The 17,107-nt window shown below is 39.3% G+C and overlaps 2 protein-coding genes across 2 annotated transcripts; one reads left to right on the top strand and one right to left on the bottom strand.

Moving 5' to 3' along the window:
• The first annotated feature begins 2,666 nt into the window (after positions 1-2,666).
• LOC125232587 (all trans-polyprenyl-diphosphate synthase PDSS2-like) lies at positions 2,667-6,296 on the top strand. Its single transcript, XM_048138313.1, has 2 exons — positions 2,667-2,999; positions 3,473-6,296. The coding sequence occupies exons 1-2, from the start codon at positions 2,760-2,762 to the stop codon at positions 4,439-4,441; spliced, it is 1,209 nt and encodes a 402-aa protein (XP_047994270.1). The 5' UTR covers positions 2,667-2,759; the 3' UTR covers positions 4,442-6,296.
• Positions 6,297-10,669: 4,373 nt separating this feature from the next.
• LOC125232332 (all trans-polyprenyl-diphosphate synthase PDSS2-like) lies at positions 10,670-15,067 on the bottom strand. Its single transcript, XM_048137960.1, has 6 exons — positions 15,051-15,067; positions 13,441-13,588; positions 12,680-12,830; positions 12,127-12,282; positions 11,524-11,679; positions 10,670-11,226 (listed from the first exon to the last, which is right to left on the bottom strand). Exons 1-6 carry the CDS (start codon positions 15,065-15,067, stop codon positions 10,670-10,672), a joined length of 1,185 nt encoding a protein of 394 aa, XP_047993917.1.
• Between the last annotated feature and the right edge of the window lie 2,040 nt (positions 15,068-17,107).

Consider the following 17,107-nt stretch of genomic DNA (forward strand, 5'->3'; position numbering starts at 1 on the left):
GGCGAGCGGCAGCCATACGTGCGAATGAAAAGTCCCATCGCTGTGTCTCGCTTCAATGTATGGCCGCCGCTCGCCGCTGTCGCGCTTAGACCAATGTCGTAGCTGAGCCGTTAGGGGTGCATACTTGCATAGGTAGCACAACAAAACTAACACAAGTAATTCTTGAAAAACTAATACCTCGGTAGCGATCAGACCTAGACGCATTTCTACGTGTTTGCATTCACAATATTAACATTGCAAGCACATTAATCGATCCAAAACTATACCCATTGTGGCCCACCTGCATAATGAACAGTTACAAGCCAATCACGTGTGAGCGCGCCATAATTCAAAAATAGAACCCATGCTGCCCCCGGCAAGACGGTGGCTGGTCCGTAGCAATTAAAAAATAAACGCGGTGTATAATTTGTTGGCAGTTTATGGTGGGTCGCTGCCTCGCCGCGAAACGACTAAATGTGCATTTGCATTTTGATCTGCGTTCGTCTGATTGAGCTCTGCGGGCTGTTAAGAGGCAGTATGATAAAGTGATATTTAAAATATCGTAGAACCAAAATGTTACTCTGATCACCGTGTCGTGATCGTGTCAGGCGCGACCATAATACAGAGTCCATAAAAATAATGGAAAATGCGATAAATTTACTGCCTCATCAGGCAAAACTCGAACTCGTGGCATATTGTACCTGAACCTCTAGCCAAGGTAAATTGGTACAATCATTGGCTATGTTCTATTTTGCACCAATACGGACGAACGATCTTGAGAGAATTACTATTGGCTACAGGCCTTGAACTGAATTTTGAGTAAGTAGTAAGTACCTACCTACTTACTAGATTTCGCCCCTCGAAAAATTGTGCAAAACGAGCAATAGGTAGGTAATCTCTAGGTGTATCTAGGTTGTTAAACTTATCTTGATCTTCTGACTCAATTTACTCGCGAACCGCTTGATTTCTTCGTCTTTCCTATACCTATTTATTTCCAGTATTCAATGTTTATAATATTTATTTATTTAGGGAAACCAAGGTAAGCACATCGCCTTAATCAAGTTTAGGCGGTCATAGTCGAAATAAATCGCGTCCGAGTTAAATGGCCGATGTTATACGGCTCGCGTGCGCGGGCGCCGCTTATTGATTTCAGTTCTATTTATATGTATTAGGTACTTAGGTATGTATAACTGAATCTTTGCTGAGGATAGCTGAAATGGTTGAACTTTTCATCTGGGTCTTATATATTATTATGGGCAATATAATTTACTCGTAATATCAGCACTGAGTTATAATTACCCAAAATACGATCTAGCTAGTAGGAGCCTAAATATTTTTGAATTTCGAGCGCTCACCTTCGTCACGAGAATCTCAGTGAAAAGCGGCGAAATATTACATAATTATTATTAAAAACGAACGATATACATTGGGAATCTAGTGTAGTGGTTAGTACTTAGAAAAAAAATACATAACAAAATAAATGAAGACTTTCGGTCGAAATTTTAAAATCAGCCCTCTGGCCACTTGTATAATAGCGGTATAATGTAGGTGGCACTGGGCAGTGCCTTAGTTGCTGGTGGTTAAGCAAACTAATGAGTTGATAAATTAAAAATCAACCACAAAGCCCTATTCAAATGATGGACCAGCATTAGTACATATGTATATACCTTAGGTGTTGGAGTGTAACGCTGGCCATCTATAGATTTTAATTTGAATTTTAGATGTCATAGGCTAGTGTTCCCTTTGCCTGTCACTCGACAAAAAAATGTGTATTTGTAAACATGTCATACATTATTTTATAATATTATTTATTAAATATTTCACTCTCTTCCCCGCTGCGTTTGTCCTTCTACTCTGATAACAAACATTAGGTTATAGTCTAAATTACATAGGTACCTTACTCTAAATTCAAAGTCCTATATCAAAATTCCGAACTCAAATTCGAATTCGCAACTAAAGAATATCGGCCGATAATAATGACGCCTAATTATAGCCTGTCAACCAAATTTTGGCAGTAGCAATGTACATCAAACTAAAGTATGGTATCCCTATGAAACGAACAAAAACCAGCAATGTACGTCGAACAGCCACAGATATATTTTTTTTCAAGGGGCTCCCTCCTTCCTTACGAATTAGATAATGTATTAAAAAGGGACGGATATGTGCTAGTCATTTCCCTTTTTGGTAGGTTGGAGATTTCCACAGATAAGATACAAATGACACGCGAATTTCCACCGATTTTCAAAACTATTAGTGTTGCTAGCCCGCGATTTTTCAAATTTGCCGCCTTTTTCTAGTGACAAGATTTGGTTGACGGTCTATATGTATGTATTTTTATTCTATGAAACACATTTTTTTATGATTTAGCTAAACATACCGCCTTCATTTTTCAAAGCCGCCTTTTTGTACTGACAAAATTGGTTTGCCAGACTGTATTTTCCGGTTTACTGTTTCTCAAATTCCAGTTGAATTAATAATATTAAATTTTTAGATTACAGTCGAATTTTACTGACACAAATTGTACAAGGAGTACGAAAGTTTAAACCGTTTCAAAATAATTTAACACTTGAACAAAACTCGACGAGTTTAAAAAATTCTGAACGAACCCAACACATTCCGAAGCAAAGTTTCCGAACGTAGCAAGGAAATGTCAAAATAAATGTGACATAACCACAACCGCGGATCGTACTTATCGCACAGTGTTGTAATAATTTATCTAAAAACCTCATAATTTGAATGTGAAAGTGTTGTTAAGTGCTACAAAATCGCATATAACAAAAATGTCTTACGCTCTAATACGCCACTTGCGCCGTACGGCGTCAATATCAAATCAAATCCGCCTAGAATCCACCATGACCAACGTAACTCAGGAAGACTTTTTAATTCGACCTCCGTTCGCACAATGGACCAAAGTTATAAGAGAAGCTGAGAAAATAGTTGGATATCCGACCTCTTTCATGAACCTGAGATGGTTATTGAGCGACGAATTCGCTAATATGGCTATGCATTTGCGCAAAGTAGTAAGTAGAGTTACATTACTATTTACAATATTTTATTTCGTTTCGAGTGCTAGAAATGTATTATATTCATGTAATTTTGTGTAGAAACCAGCTAATGTTCAAGTTTTTTTTGCAAAAAGTACAGTGAACACGATGTTTTGTTTATTATGAAGGTTGTTACCAAGGATTATGCAACTGGTACCATGTGATCGCGTCTGACGTATCGCATGGCCTCGAGATTCGCGCTTGGGGTCTAATTAGTGTCAAATGGAACTAAATATATTGTATCATTACTGTTTATTTTAAAAGTTAGGACAAGTAAAAAAAAATATTGAACTTTATTACCTAGCATAGTTTTTGTGTTTCTAGTTTATTTTTATTGTGGTGAATGATATATAAAAAAAGTAAATATACAAATAAGGAAAGGATGAAACTGCTTGCACTTTAAATATGAAAAGTAAATAAAATTAATTGTGTTTTATCTCATTCCTCAGGTTGGCAGCAATCACCCAATCATACAAACAGCCAAAACAGTCCTCTACAACGAGCACAACAACCTTCAGCCGTGGGGTCTGGTCATCCTACTACTCTCTAAAGCTATCCGGCCCCCACAGTCCAACTCCATCCTCCACTCCACCTCGGAGCAGCAACGGACACTCGCAGAGCTCACGGAAATGATCCGCACCGGACATTACGTTCATCGAGGCCTACTAAACATTGAATTCGACAAGCGAGGCAAGAATACAGAAACATCCATGTTCGCCAACAAAATAGCATTATTAATCGGTGACTACTTACTTGTAACCGCTAATGGTATGCTAGCTCGATTAAAAAACCAAGATTTGTCATATCTTATATCAACTGCGCTAAGAGACATTAGTGAAGGTGAGTTCTACAGTGAACGGGATAAACAGAACATGCCACTACCAGGGAAACCAAATCAAATAGGAATGGATGAGTTTGAAATCTGTGCAGACACATTACCTTTAGCTACGAAAGATGTTTCTGGTTCACCAATCAAAGAGTGGACTTTACGGACTATGTATAACGGTGGTTCTTTATTTGGTAGAGGTTGTCAAGGAGCATTGCTGCTAGGAGGCCAAGACTTAACGGAACAAGACAAGGCCTATCAGTTCGGTTGCCACTTATGTTTAGCCTGGCAATCAGCTAGCGAGTTACAAAAATTCACATCTGAAAATAAGGAATCATTTTCTTTAGTGAGTGCACCTGTGTTATTTGCTTTAAATGAAAAACCAGAATTGTATGAAATCATAGATAATTCTAAAGAGAACGTAGCAGATGTAGACTTCTTATATTTGAAGGAGGAAGTGTTAAACACGGATGCGTTGGAAAGGACTAAGTTACTCCATTTAGAGAATGCTAGGAAAGCGGAGTATTTCGCTGACATGTTTGGTGACAATGAGTCAGTGCTTACAATAAAAAGGCTAATAAAGAATCTATAAATATGTAGAAATAATATCTGTGCAGTGACCTAATTTTGAGAGTTGTATAAGGTGCCCTAACCTTATTATAAGGTGGTCTTTTCAGTATGCACAAAACTGAACCAAATGGTTTATCAGTGAGATGTTTGTGAATTGGAACTACACTGAACAAAACTACAAAATAAATGTAGATCTGTGAAAAAGACAATATTGTACGTACGTACAAGTACATAAGTACTTCGGTATTAAGCTGCCATTCCACTTAGGTAGAGTTGATATGAGAGGAGTCAACCCAAAGTAATTTATTCCTCATCTCCACTTGTCTGTCTTAGTGGGAAAGCAGTTAACCCTTAAGTGTATGGTGTATGGTATCACTCGCAAAATGACTTAACCTGTCGTCTGCGGAAGCGTCAAGAAATCGTGGGTTTCCAACCTCAGGTACATGCCATGTAGAGCAAAAACAATCGTTCCAGAAAAAATGCAAAAAGATGGAACTATTTTTACTCACGGATCCGTGCCTGAGCATACTATGTGTTAAGAAGAATTCAAATCCACATCTATTTTAAACTTTTATATTTTGTATTTTTTAATATGTGCTATATAATTATATTGTTCTTTTTTATTTTTAGTTTCACAGTGCCTTAGTTTTTACTCTTATGCTGTGTAACTTATTTGAATAATAAAATAAATAAATATAGTATGACAAAGTCTCATATTGACGTCAATCTGATGTCTAGTTGTGTCATTTCAATAGTATCGTTTGTGATACCATATGCATCTAAGGGTTAAATTAGTTGGAGTAATCAATCACCCATCTTAAAGGCCGGCAACGCACAACACTTCTGGTGTTTCGGGTGTCCATGGGCAGCAGTGATCTTTTACCATCAGGCGACCTGTCTACTCGCTTCGCCTATCCCATAAAAAAAATTACCTTAGGGTAACATTTACTAAAGATGTGTTTTTTTTTTAATACCACGTCGGTGGCAAACAGGTATACGGCCCGCCTGATGGAAAGCGGTCACCGCAACCTATGGACGCCCGCAACTCAAGGGGTGTCACGTGCGCGTTGCCGACCCATTAGAAACTTGTACACTCACTCACTTGTGTTGGTATTGTTGATGAACCGTTTATTTTTAATTTGTTAAATTAATAGCATACGATTGTATACTTTCTGGTACAAAGTGAAAAGATCCGATATGATCTCAAACGTACCATATCAAGAAAATTATTTCCTAATAGTACAAATTTAAAATATTTTTAGAATTTTAGTTTTTTGCTTAGAATTATTTTATGCTTAGAATTATTCTAACCCTCTGTGACCATTCGTGAATGTCTTTAAAAAAAAATCAGTTAATACATTGATGGTAGCGAATTAGAGTTGTAGAGTCTGGGTGCGTATCCGAATGGCACAAACGCTCACGAAACGAAACGCTCGCAGATATCTATCTCTATCGCTCGTGCGTATTGGGGCGACAGAGCCAGACTACCTTTCGCGGCGTTTCGTTTTTGTTTCGCGTCGCAGAAATGCCATTTGGCTACGGCACCTGTTCGGAAAGAGTGGAATATATTGGACCCCATTCATTTCACAACTTTTCGCTTTCCTAACAGACAAGAGAATTTTGTTTTAAAAAAACTAAAGTAATGCAGCTCAGTTCTGATTGAAAATGGCTATTATTGTAATAGACGCAGGTTAAGATCATTTGACAATATTTACGCCAAGTATACACGTTAATAGAAAAATCGTTTTCCAAAGGAATTATGAAATTTCAAGTACCTTAAATTATTTTTATCGTTTTTAGGGTTCCGTACCTCAAAAAGGAAAAACGGAACCCTTATAGGATCATTCGTGCGTCTGTCTGTCCGTCGTCTCGTCACAGCTAATTTTCTCCGAAACTACTAAACCGATTAACTTGAAATTTGGCACGCATATGTAAACCTGTGAACCAATGACGGACATGTAATTTAAATTAAGAAAATTTAATTATAGGGGCCACTTTTGGGGGGGAAAAGAAAATTAAAAATCAAAGTTTCTAGAACTATATTGTGTTACATATCAAATGAAAGAGGTTTTTATAAGTATTTCAAAAATATTTTTTTAATAATTTTTAGTAAGGTAATTTTCAAGTCATTTAAGAAAATAGGCAAGAAATGACCCCCCCCCCCCCCCCCGCCCCCATCTCCGAAACTACTATGCGTAAAATTTTCAAAAAAAAGCACGAGATAGTTGTCAATCTATAGATTACAGGAAATCTATTATAAATCTACAGTAAAGCGTAAGTCGGACTTAAAAGAAAAAAAAACTAAAATTACGAATTTCACTCACTGCCGCTGCAAGGAGTTACCAAATCTCTTGAAATTGTTTGAGCGCGTTTGAATATTACATATAGACTCATTTCTGTTTAGTTTTGTTCAAAATATCGATTATTCGCAAAAATGACTTAAGTTCCTACTAAAAAGGAGGCGCTTAAGCCCTTCTTGTAGTGTACGGAACCCTTACAACGCGAGTACAACTCGCACGTGGCCGGTTTTTTTTATTGCAAGTGTAAACATCGGGGCGTAAGAATATTGCAAACGCGAGTCTTTTCTTACTCTTTGTGTGCTGATCCATGGGGGAGGCCTTTGCCCAGCAGTGGGACACCATGTAGGCTATTAATTAATTAATTTTGTGTGCAATATTTAAATCCCACCCCACGTAGCACAATGTACCTACTATTAATATATCTATCCCAAAAAGATATCTAAGTAAAGGTGTACAACCTAAACCACCTAATGTAAAGTACAGTCACGGACTTTAATTGTTGATCCACTTGTAGCTCATTTTACACTGGAAAGTCATAGCTGAACTATGAGATGTCTAGTATAAAATGAGCTATAAGTTGATCAACAATTAAAAGTCCGTGACCGTACGAATATTGTAATGTAATGACTAATGAATGTTTAAAGTTGAATCGATTGTGAATTGGTATATTATGTTTTGAATGCATTTATGATTCATTGATATAGTTGTTTGTTATTTGAAGAAGGTTTATTACTGTTATAAATACATGTTTCTATATTACGTCATTTGTTTAAATTTTTATACCTACTGTGTCCTATAAAATCTGGTGTTGTACTACGAAATTGTCAAACGATTAAAAGCGACAAGGTACAGAAATCATCACTTCTTTATGCCAGTGACTGTACTGGCAGTCTGACTGGTAGTCTCAGTATGGTATAGGACGCAAACGGGCAAATGGATCGGATGGTAAGCGATTTCCGTTGCCTATAAACAGCTACAAGTTGTACCCCTGGAACGCCGTTGTGAAAAATTTTCTACTGAATTAATAACCTCAATCTGTAAATTACAGTTTAAATCGTCTGGGACAGATCTGGAACAATGCGGTTAATTATACGTAAGTCATTGGTTCTGTAGGAGCGACATTTTCGTGACTCGAAAAAGCCCCCATATAAAGATTTAAAAAAACACCTTGCATACTATACCACCATACCTAACACATAATTCATCCAGTTTTTAGTAAAAACGCATTTTCCCTAGTGCAGTGGGCAAAGTTCAGCCCGCGGGCCATGTCGACGTGACAATTTTAATATGAAGTTAAGAATATGCGCCACATTGTCAAAACATGAGGTTCAAAAGTTTTAACCCTGTGTCGAGAGATGGCAATGTGACTACACATTTTACTTTGGTATATTGCAAGCCGCATATACCAAATTGTGTGTGTGTTTTTAGGTTTAGTTTATTGACGATGCATGTTGCAGATTTTCGATTGTTTTACTTTTTGACGAATCTTGTAGCTAATAACGAAGTTTGTATTCACCTGACGAATCCTCCGTCGAGGATTTAAGACGATACGGTAGGGGTCAATTCTCCATACAAACGCTCTCGACTATTTCCTCCCTGGTTTTTGAAGATAGAGCAATGATTTTTTCAACACAGATTGTTATTATTTTTATCTGTGTCGGACCGTTTTGATTTTTTTGATATTCTGCTTTTTATTAAAGACTCTAGAGCCAATCAAAAATTTCCAGAAACGGCCTTTTTCATTGTGTCGCAAAAAAAGGTGTGATACTCAAGATTGGTAACAATTTACCAAAAAAGCTAAACGGTCCGACATAGATTATTTCATTGTTATTCAGATTCTCAAATTTCGTTCCGATTGATTAAGTTTTGAAGGAGGAAAGAGTCGAGAGCGGAACCTCGATTTTAAAGATTTTTTTGAAATATCTTTTGACTGAGTTGTTCTTAATGGACAATTTTTTTTCGATAAATCTAGTTAATAACACTTGTATATTTAACTGAAATTCCCAAGTTGAAAGGGGAGCTCCTTTCCATTTTAGCATTTTCGCTACCGTATCCTCTTAAGAATATGGTCTCTGAATAAAATAATGACCTATCCCATTTGTGGGCCTTCTTCTCAGCTCAGCGGTACATTTTCCGAATAGCAACAGACAGTTCGAAGCAGACATGCCTACAGGCTGGAACTCATAACAGAGTACGTAGCCGAATGGCACAACCGTTCACGATACGCTCACGAAACGAAACGCTATCGCTCTTGCGTATTGGCGCGACAGAGTCAGACTACCTTTCGCGACGTTTCGTTTTCGCACCGTGTCGCAGAAATTCCATTCGGCTACGGCACCTGTAATAATCAAATATAAAATGTGTAAATAAACAATTTCGTCGCATTACGCGTCGCGGGGCATCGGAGTTAATTTCCGATGCGTTTCCGCTCTACTACTACTTACCTGTGGCGCTACCATGAGATTTTAGTACGTTACTCGATAGAGAGAACGTCCAGACAATACAATATGAATATCAATATATCCAAAAAGACGGTAAAATTACTGACGACATAAGGGGTGCATAATGTCCAACACTTGAACATGGAATACTACGATATCTACCTATTACGATACTAAAAACACGGTCAGAAGCAGACTCTTACATGTTGCGAAAATATAGAAAAAATACTTCTGAATTTCAATTAGGTACAATCTTAAGAAAAGTAAAGTAGCTACAATAGAGGTGTTTTAAAGATTTAGAAAGACAAAATGCAATTCGACTGAAATGTGCACGGAAACTGTGCAATCCCCATAAATATTTTCACGAAAACATGTCTCTAAAGTCTAAACAAGTGACTATCAATCAAAATATGTTTCGAGAACCGATAGTTGCCCTCATTTATTATAATTCGACACGGGACATGATCCGGCGACACCTGACGGACGCGAGGTAATTCAACCTTATTTCGCTGATCATCATTTCAGCGCCGCCCGATTTCCCCTCATCACATGGTAATGACATTTCCATGTTAAGTTGGTATAAAATACGGCCCAATATTTGCATATAGGTATTTATGTCCGTACAGTACCTAGGAATCATTTTCTTGGAGTTTGTTTACGGAAACTGATATGCTATTTTCGATGAAAGAAAATTTCGTCGAAATACTGACCAAATCCGTCGAAGTAAGGCCGTTTTCACATTATCCGATCCGATATCGGATGTCGGAAGGATTTCAATACAAAAAATCCAAGATGGCGCCTGTAATGTATAGGATATCGGTCCGACATCCGATATCGGATCGGATAATGTGAAAACGCACTAACCCGTTAGTTCCGTCCCCGTTACTTTGTTGTTGATTGAGGTAGTCTAAGAAAAGCACTAGCCCTACCGGAGCTAGTAAACTATGAGCTATCGGGTGCTATCGGCTATAAAAACGAACAAAAGATCCTCCCGTGTAAATAAAAGAGACAAGGCGATGTTTCCAGTTACTAGCCCAGCGGTGAGCTATCAATATCGCCGTGTCTCTTTTATTTGCACGGGAGTGCTTATCTTTTGTTCGTTTTTATAGCCGATAGCTCATAGCTTACTAGCTCGCGGTGGGACCAGTGCCTAAAGATTTAATGACTGGTGGTCACACTTAGCTGACTTAGCACCAAGTACATTTTGAAATAGGTAACTGAAATGCGTAAATAGGTACTTACCGAGTTACTAAGTTCCCACTCTTTTTCACATATATATTTTCCTAGCCGTCTGTGTTGTTCATAACAATTACTGTTTGATTTTTAGGTCTACCAGTTGGCTACCTTTTAATAATGATTATTATATTAGTGGCCACTATTGCGAGTTTCTTCAATGCTTATTTTCAGAAAAGTAAAATTATGTCAGTAAATATTGTCTTCTAGTGTGAAATATAAAAATAGGTACTAAGTACTATAATGAAAAGAAATTCAGAAAAATCATACCTTTATTCACTTGTCCATGTACTGCAGCGTTTCTCCGTGGATCGTGCGCGCCATGTTCTGCAGCGCCTCCCGCGCGTCCTCCACCGGGAACCGGTCGCTGTATCTCAAAATGGCCGACAGCTCCTCGTCCAACAGCCCAGTCAAATAATCCATCGCCCGCGTGCTGCGTACCGCATAATGTAGCTGCTTCATCTCAATAGGCCTTTTTTCCACTTTAGGCACCCAAACATGTCCGTAGATCGAAGGGTACTCCCATAAAGCCATGATGACAGGAGCACCAACGAGCGAGTACGAATGTGGGTGAATGAAGAAGTCTTTTATGTCTAAATACAGCTGCCACAACAGAGCCAGATGGCCGCCGAGGATGTACGCGCTTCGCTCCATGTCCTCGCCGCGGCGCGCGAGCTTCATGGCGCCCTGGCAGCCCTTGCCGAGGATGCTGCCGGCCTGCAGCATGGTCCGGAGCACCCACTCCTCCTTGCCTTGCCCGAGGAATGAGTTGCTGCCGAGCTTCTCCAGGTTGTACTCGTTCTCCCAGTCGTAGCGTTCGACTACGTTTTCAGCTGGAACCAAAAAAAAACAATGGATAAATTACAATAAATTATACGTTCCATCTAAGCTAACTTGGCCCAAACTTGTATGCAACTTATGCGATTAAGTGTGAAAGCAAGCAAGCTAAGAAACGTGAGAGTACTATAATAATAACATTTAACCTTTTTTGTGGTTGCACCATGCAGAAACTACGAAAATATTAAATATAACGTCAACTATTCGCATTGCATCAATTGCATGGAAACCTGATACTTAATCACTTTCGATAGATAAGGTAGGTACTTTACATATACACATCCGATAGGTACCTTTAGGTTTTGTGGGCAGGGGATTATTGTCCGGATCTCGTTCGCCCAGAAAGTCGCCTTCGACGAGGTCCCGGAGACCGGTGGAGATCAGCTCAGTCACTTCGTTGTTCCGCAAGCCACCGAGGTGTTCGAGGCACTTGGCAAGCAAGTAGTCACCTGAGAATACCAGTTTCTTTAGCTATCATAAGAGAGATCAGCGTGTATAATTGCTGGAAAAACGCTTGTTTCCAACCCAAATTCCTGGTGATTACAACCGACGATCACGAACTACTTAGTCTTAATATATATTTGCTACTCATGGGACTTAAAAGTTGTTGGGTGGGACCTAAAGGCGACCGGTAACTGAAAATATTATGTTGAGAAGACTTCTAGCAAGATACCTAATTATCTGGTGCAAATGTGTAGTTTCGCTAGTTGGCAGGGGGAGGGGGTCAAATACACATTAATTGGCAATCGGCCATATCAATCTCCCACGCCTAACCTATAGACGGTTGTGGTTCAGCTGATATCATGATTTAAACTGATAGGAATAGTTATACATATTAGGCGAGATTTTTGTGGCTGGCAGTGGCCAGTCCAAAATTTTTGAATTAACTAACAGACCTGACAGGAGAACAATCTTGTTCCCACAGAGCAGGTCCTGGAACTTGTCTCCGAATTTCTCCTTCTCCTGCAGGTTGGCCATGGTCTTGTGGATCATGTGGCCAGTGCGCTTCATCTCAACTATCTCGGCTAGGGCACGCTGCGAGTGCAAGATCCCTAAGAATGAAGGAAGCCAAAGTCAGTAAAGGCTTCTTTATAGATAACGTTATTTTAGGTTGTTTTTTTAACATTGATGAAATCTTTAATAGGAACTTATCATAATTATCACTTACATTGTCCAAATATCTGATACACCCAGAGGTACTATCAGCTGCAAAAGTGCATGGCGAATTTATCAATGAATTCATGAATTCATAATTTCTCCATGCACTTTTTCAGCCTTACACTTTGGGTATGATCCACAAGGTTAATGAGACAACACAAGGAAGTACTAATGCCATTCAGTTTAGGTCGAGAGAAAGGGACACAGCTATACCAGTTATATAGCTTCGTCCCTTTCTCAAACTAAATTGAACGGGTTTAGTACTTTATAGTAACCCCCCTGACGTCTCACCTGAGTCGTATTGGTCTTCAGTATAGTCCCGAGTGTTGATTCCAGCAGCTTTGGAGACCAGAAGGATGATGAGCCCCACCGACTGTAGGTTGCTTTTGGAACCGATCAGGAGGTTCTTGGCTGATTTCAGGAGAGGGTGGTTTGTTCCGACCTGAGGAGGAACCCTTCATTTACTTCAAGAGTGAGTCATAGTATAAAACTATACGAGAGTATCAGTGCAGTCAGAAGTAGTTCACCAGTTTCAAGTGTATGGCAATCCTGACGATTTCGTCATGGAACAGCCACTGCAGGTTTAAAAAGGAGCCGTTTTGGAGGAGAGGTTTTATCCTAACACTACTTCTAAGACTGATACTTGAAGAACCTATACTGGCTATCAGCAGCGGCTGGTCCATAACAAGCCGATTCCGACAGGCTTGCCTAAAATTGATTACTATATAGTAAAGTACTTAAATGTAAAGGTAGGTTTCTTTTTGCTCAGTGTTGCCTAGTAGAAATTTTCACCAGCCGCCACTGCTGGCTGCTATGTATTTACTAAGGTATATACTAAGGTATCAGGACAGTTAGAAGTAGCCACTCACCAACTTCCTCAAATGTATGGCAATCCTGACGATGTCGTCATTGAACAGCCGCAGGTTCAAAAAGGTGCCGTATTGGAGGAGGAGAGATTTATCCTAGCATTACTTCTAAGACTGACTCTTGAAGAACCTATACCGGCTATACTATTTGGATACTAGGGTATCAGAACAGAAGAAGAACCTCACCAGCTTCCTCAAATGTATGGCGGTGCTGGCGATTTCGTCATTGAAGAGCCACCGCAAGTTCAAGAAGGAGGTAGGAAAGCCCACAGTCCGCTCAGCCTGTGCTAGAGCTTCGCGCCAGTCCAGCGGCTCTTGTTTGGAATACCAGCGCCTGGGTTCAAGGACGAATGTTAGGTATTAGAAACATTTTGATGACCGGTCTGACCTAGAGCGTAGTGACCCTGCCTGCTAAGCCGCGGTCCTGGGTTCGAATCCCGTTACTAGCGTGCCCGTCTCGTTACGGGCATTTATTTGCGTGATGAGCACAGACATTTGTTCCTGAGTCCATGGATGTTTTCTGTTTATATAAGTTATATTTTTATATTATGTATATCGTTGTCTGAGTAACAACAAATACAAGCCATTTTGAGAATCTTGAGTTTAGCGTGGGACTCGGTCAATCTGTGTAAGATATCCTATTATAATTATTTATTCCTTTTTATTTGGTCGGGAGATCTTATGTAAGAAGGTTGTCCGTTACTAGAAAATCGACTTAAAAGGCTCATTTTCCTTTCAAGGGTACTTAGGAATATAAGAAATAACGTGATGATAGAACTCTGACCGCAAAACTCGAGAAAATGTAAGTCTAGTCTAATTCAACATTCGAGTTCATAAATACGTGTAAATTTTTTCACCTTGTTGCAACGAGCAAAGGTGAAGAAATGTACACGTAAAGAACTTCTTAAAATTTACTATCGTTTTAAGAGCATCGCCAAACCTAACGGATGAAGAAAGCTAAGCCATTGCTGTCGTTTTACATTATCATTCTCGTCAATTACCTACTTAGTTTAGTAATCTAATCATCACTATTACTTTTGGCTAAGGTTCGTTCTCAAAAAAGTGGCACCGTCAGGGTAAAGTGAATGGAAAAAAATGAAAATGGTTTTTTGTACCTTTTTGGATTTAAATATGTTTTTGAGTGCATCAATGATACGGAATTTGCGGGAGGGAACGAAATAGTCGTAAAAACGTAGAAGTTATGGCGAGTTGAAATTTTAGACATACAGGAGAAAGTGAATAGACAGGGTAGCAGGGAAAACGTGGCAGGATAAAGAGAGTTTGAATAAAAAAACAAGTTTACCACTAATAATTCAACGTATATCGACTATTATGATTTTGTTAGGATAAAATTTTTTTCTTTAAGTAGAAACAAAAGCAAAAAAAAGTATTTTTTTTAAACAATATCCATTATTTTTTATTCAAATCAGTTGAAGTACAGTAAGTGATATCTGATTATTGTTTTCTGTCACGATGCCTGCTCGTACCAAATGTTTCTTTTTGACCCAGTGTTTGACTGGTAGAAAATGCCTTAAGGGATTATGTACACCATATTGTACTTTTTTATGTGCAATAAAGAATAAATAAATAAGTACCTATAATCACAGTCTTGTAAAACAACAAAGCACATATCATGATTCACAATGTGAGTTGTACTTGTGCGTGTAATGCCTGAAATGGCTTCCCCAGTGGAAGAGTTGGTTCGTCTCCTTGATGTCTCCTTGGTAACAGATGTCAAGATAATGAGGTCAGTATTTAAAATGAGGGCCACTATAGGGCCGGACGGGACGGCGTGCCTTGGCTCTTTAAACATCTTGGAAGTAGATTACGTGGCCACATTGACGACTGCCTCCGAGAGAGTATAATAAATTCTCGTTGTAAGGTGGGCAGACTGTGCCTTTCGAAAAAAGGATAGTCCAGCTGACTGTCCCTTAGGATACCATCCCATTGCCCTCCTAGATGAAACTGGCACGATGTTGAGCGCATCATCGTATGTCTCATCTACTGCTGTGCACGCATTTTGGAAGACACGTGCCCAAACATCAGAGATCGGGTTCTGGGAGGAGCGATAGACGCAATTGATGCGCTGCATAAATACAGCGGTCTGGTAGCAGAGAAAAGGTAGGGAGCCATCGCAGTATCTCTTGACATTGCCAATTACTTCGGCTCTCTTCCTTATGTGGTAATAAAATAGGCGCATTGCTTCCACGATGCACCTTTATATTTGAAGATCATCATTTACCATAGGGCATTACCTCGCAGATAGAGAAGTGCTCAATGAATCAGGAGGAAGATGTCTAGAAAGACGAATGGAGTGTGGTGTTCCTACCGGCTGCGCCATGTAAACGTATAGGGACAGGTCCATGAGGCTACGTGCTCAAATCAAGACTGACTTCTTTATTCTTCTTCTTACCCACATGCATATTCATAATAATCATAACCTACCCACAGTTTTCCACAGGGGTCGGTACTGGGTGCCTGCTCTGGAGCATTGGCTTTGACTTGGCTATAAGAGTAGACCAACTTCTCCGCATGATCACCATTTGTTATGCCGATGACACAATAGTAGCCGTGAGGGGAAGAAGGTACCAGGATAATAAGGAGAGCCACAGTGGCAACTGAGCTCACAGTTGGGCGCATTAATTTGTTTTGGCTTGCGGTGTTACTTGCCACGACCGATGACGTGGTTTTCGAGGGAAAGGTTGGCTTCTGCCCGATGAAAGTGATTGCTGCCGACCTAGCCAAAATGATAATCGTTGACGATCGAAATGCAATCTGGTTCTGTCGTGCCTATATGCAAGAGCGATAGGGATGTTGCCTGTTGACGGTGAGGCGGTCCCTCTTACGCCCCAAATTAAGTACTTGGGCTTAAATTCAAACCAAAATTGGTACTCCGAGGAACATTTTATCAAATTAGTTCCTAGCCTCGTCGGAACTGCTTCGGCGCTGAGTAGACTATTGCCCAATATCGAAGGACCCAATGCCCCATATCGGCGCTTATATGCGAACGTCATCCGCAGCGTGTATACAAAATTTCAGCTCAGTCGGTTGAACATTTCTGCTTCAAATTGGGTTGCAAGATTTGACCTCAACATACATACAAACATACATACATACATTGCAAGTTAGTAAAAACCATGTCAAAATAGCTTTTTTTACTTGTGTTTCTTTATCCTGTCAACAGTCACTTTACCCTGCAGAGTGATGGCAGGATAAAGTTACACAGGATGTAGTGAAAATCCGATTAACTAGATATTATCTCCGAAACTGTTGATAATACAACTGTCATAATTTTAATATAAATAGTTATACTTCAATACAACATTAAAATGTTATTAGTAAAAAAACTGCCGTATTAATATTTTACAATAATCATGCCAGAATAAAGTGGACATACCTGTTACAAACTCCGAACGTCACACTTTGAAAACTTCTAACCACAAGACCGCAGCACCTCACACACAAACCTTTACACCAGCGGCTAGAACCATACTGGCTACGTGTTTTACGTATATTAGGGTCTCAATTTGACTTTCTGTGTGTGAGTGAGGTGCAATACCACGGACGCACAGGATATAGAGAAAATATCGCTGGACAAACTTTGAACGTGAAAATTTGTGTTCAAAAGTAATCGAAACATCCCGTGCAACGTATATTTAAGAATATAGTAGTATATTCTCTACAAAAAACGATATTTTAATATCATACAACTGCAATTCAATAATCTATAGAGCAAAAACTTGAGCAGTGTCGCGTTGTGACAAGGCAGGGTACAGTAGAAAACGGTCTTCTTTATTTTTTTTTTACAAAAGTATTATATTTACAGAAAAAATATGTTTTGGCCTCGATGTGT

This window comes from Leguminivora glycinivorella, chromosome 13 (assembly GCF_023078275.1).
Source record: "Leguminivora glycinivorella isolate SPB_JAAS2020 chromosome 13, LegGlyc_1.1, whole genome shotgun sequence".
NCBI lineage: Eukaryota > Metazoa > Arthropoda > Insecta > Lepidoptera > Tortricidae > Leguminivora > Leguminivora glycinivorella.

Excerpts from the sequence above, each read along its gene's own strand:
- LOC125232332 (XM_048137960.1), bottom strand. Across the intron at positions 12,283-12,679 it reads TGAAGACCAATACGACTCAG|GGATCTTGCACTCGCAGCGT; the intron begins GTGAGACGTCAG and ends CTTCATTCTTAG. Across the intron at positions 11,227-11,523 it reads CCTGCCCACAAAACCTAAAG|CTGAAAACGTAGTCGAACGC; the intron begins GTACCTATCGGA and ends TTTTGGTTCCAG.
- LOC125232587 (XM_048138313.1), top strand. The coding sequence starts at position 2,760 with ATGTCTTACGCTCTAATACGCCACTTGCGCCGTACGGCGTCAATATCA. Across the intron at positions 3,000-3,472 it reads CTATGCATTTGCGCAAAGTA|GTTGGCAGCAATCACCCAAT; the intron begins GTAAGTAGAGTT and ends CTCATTCCTCAG.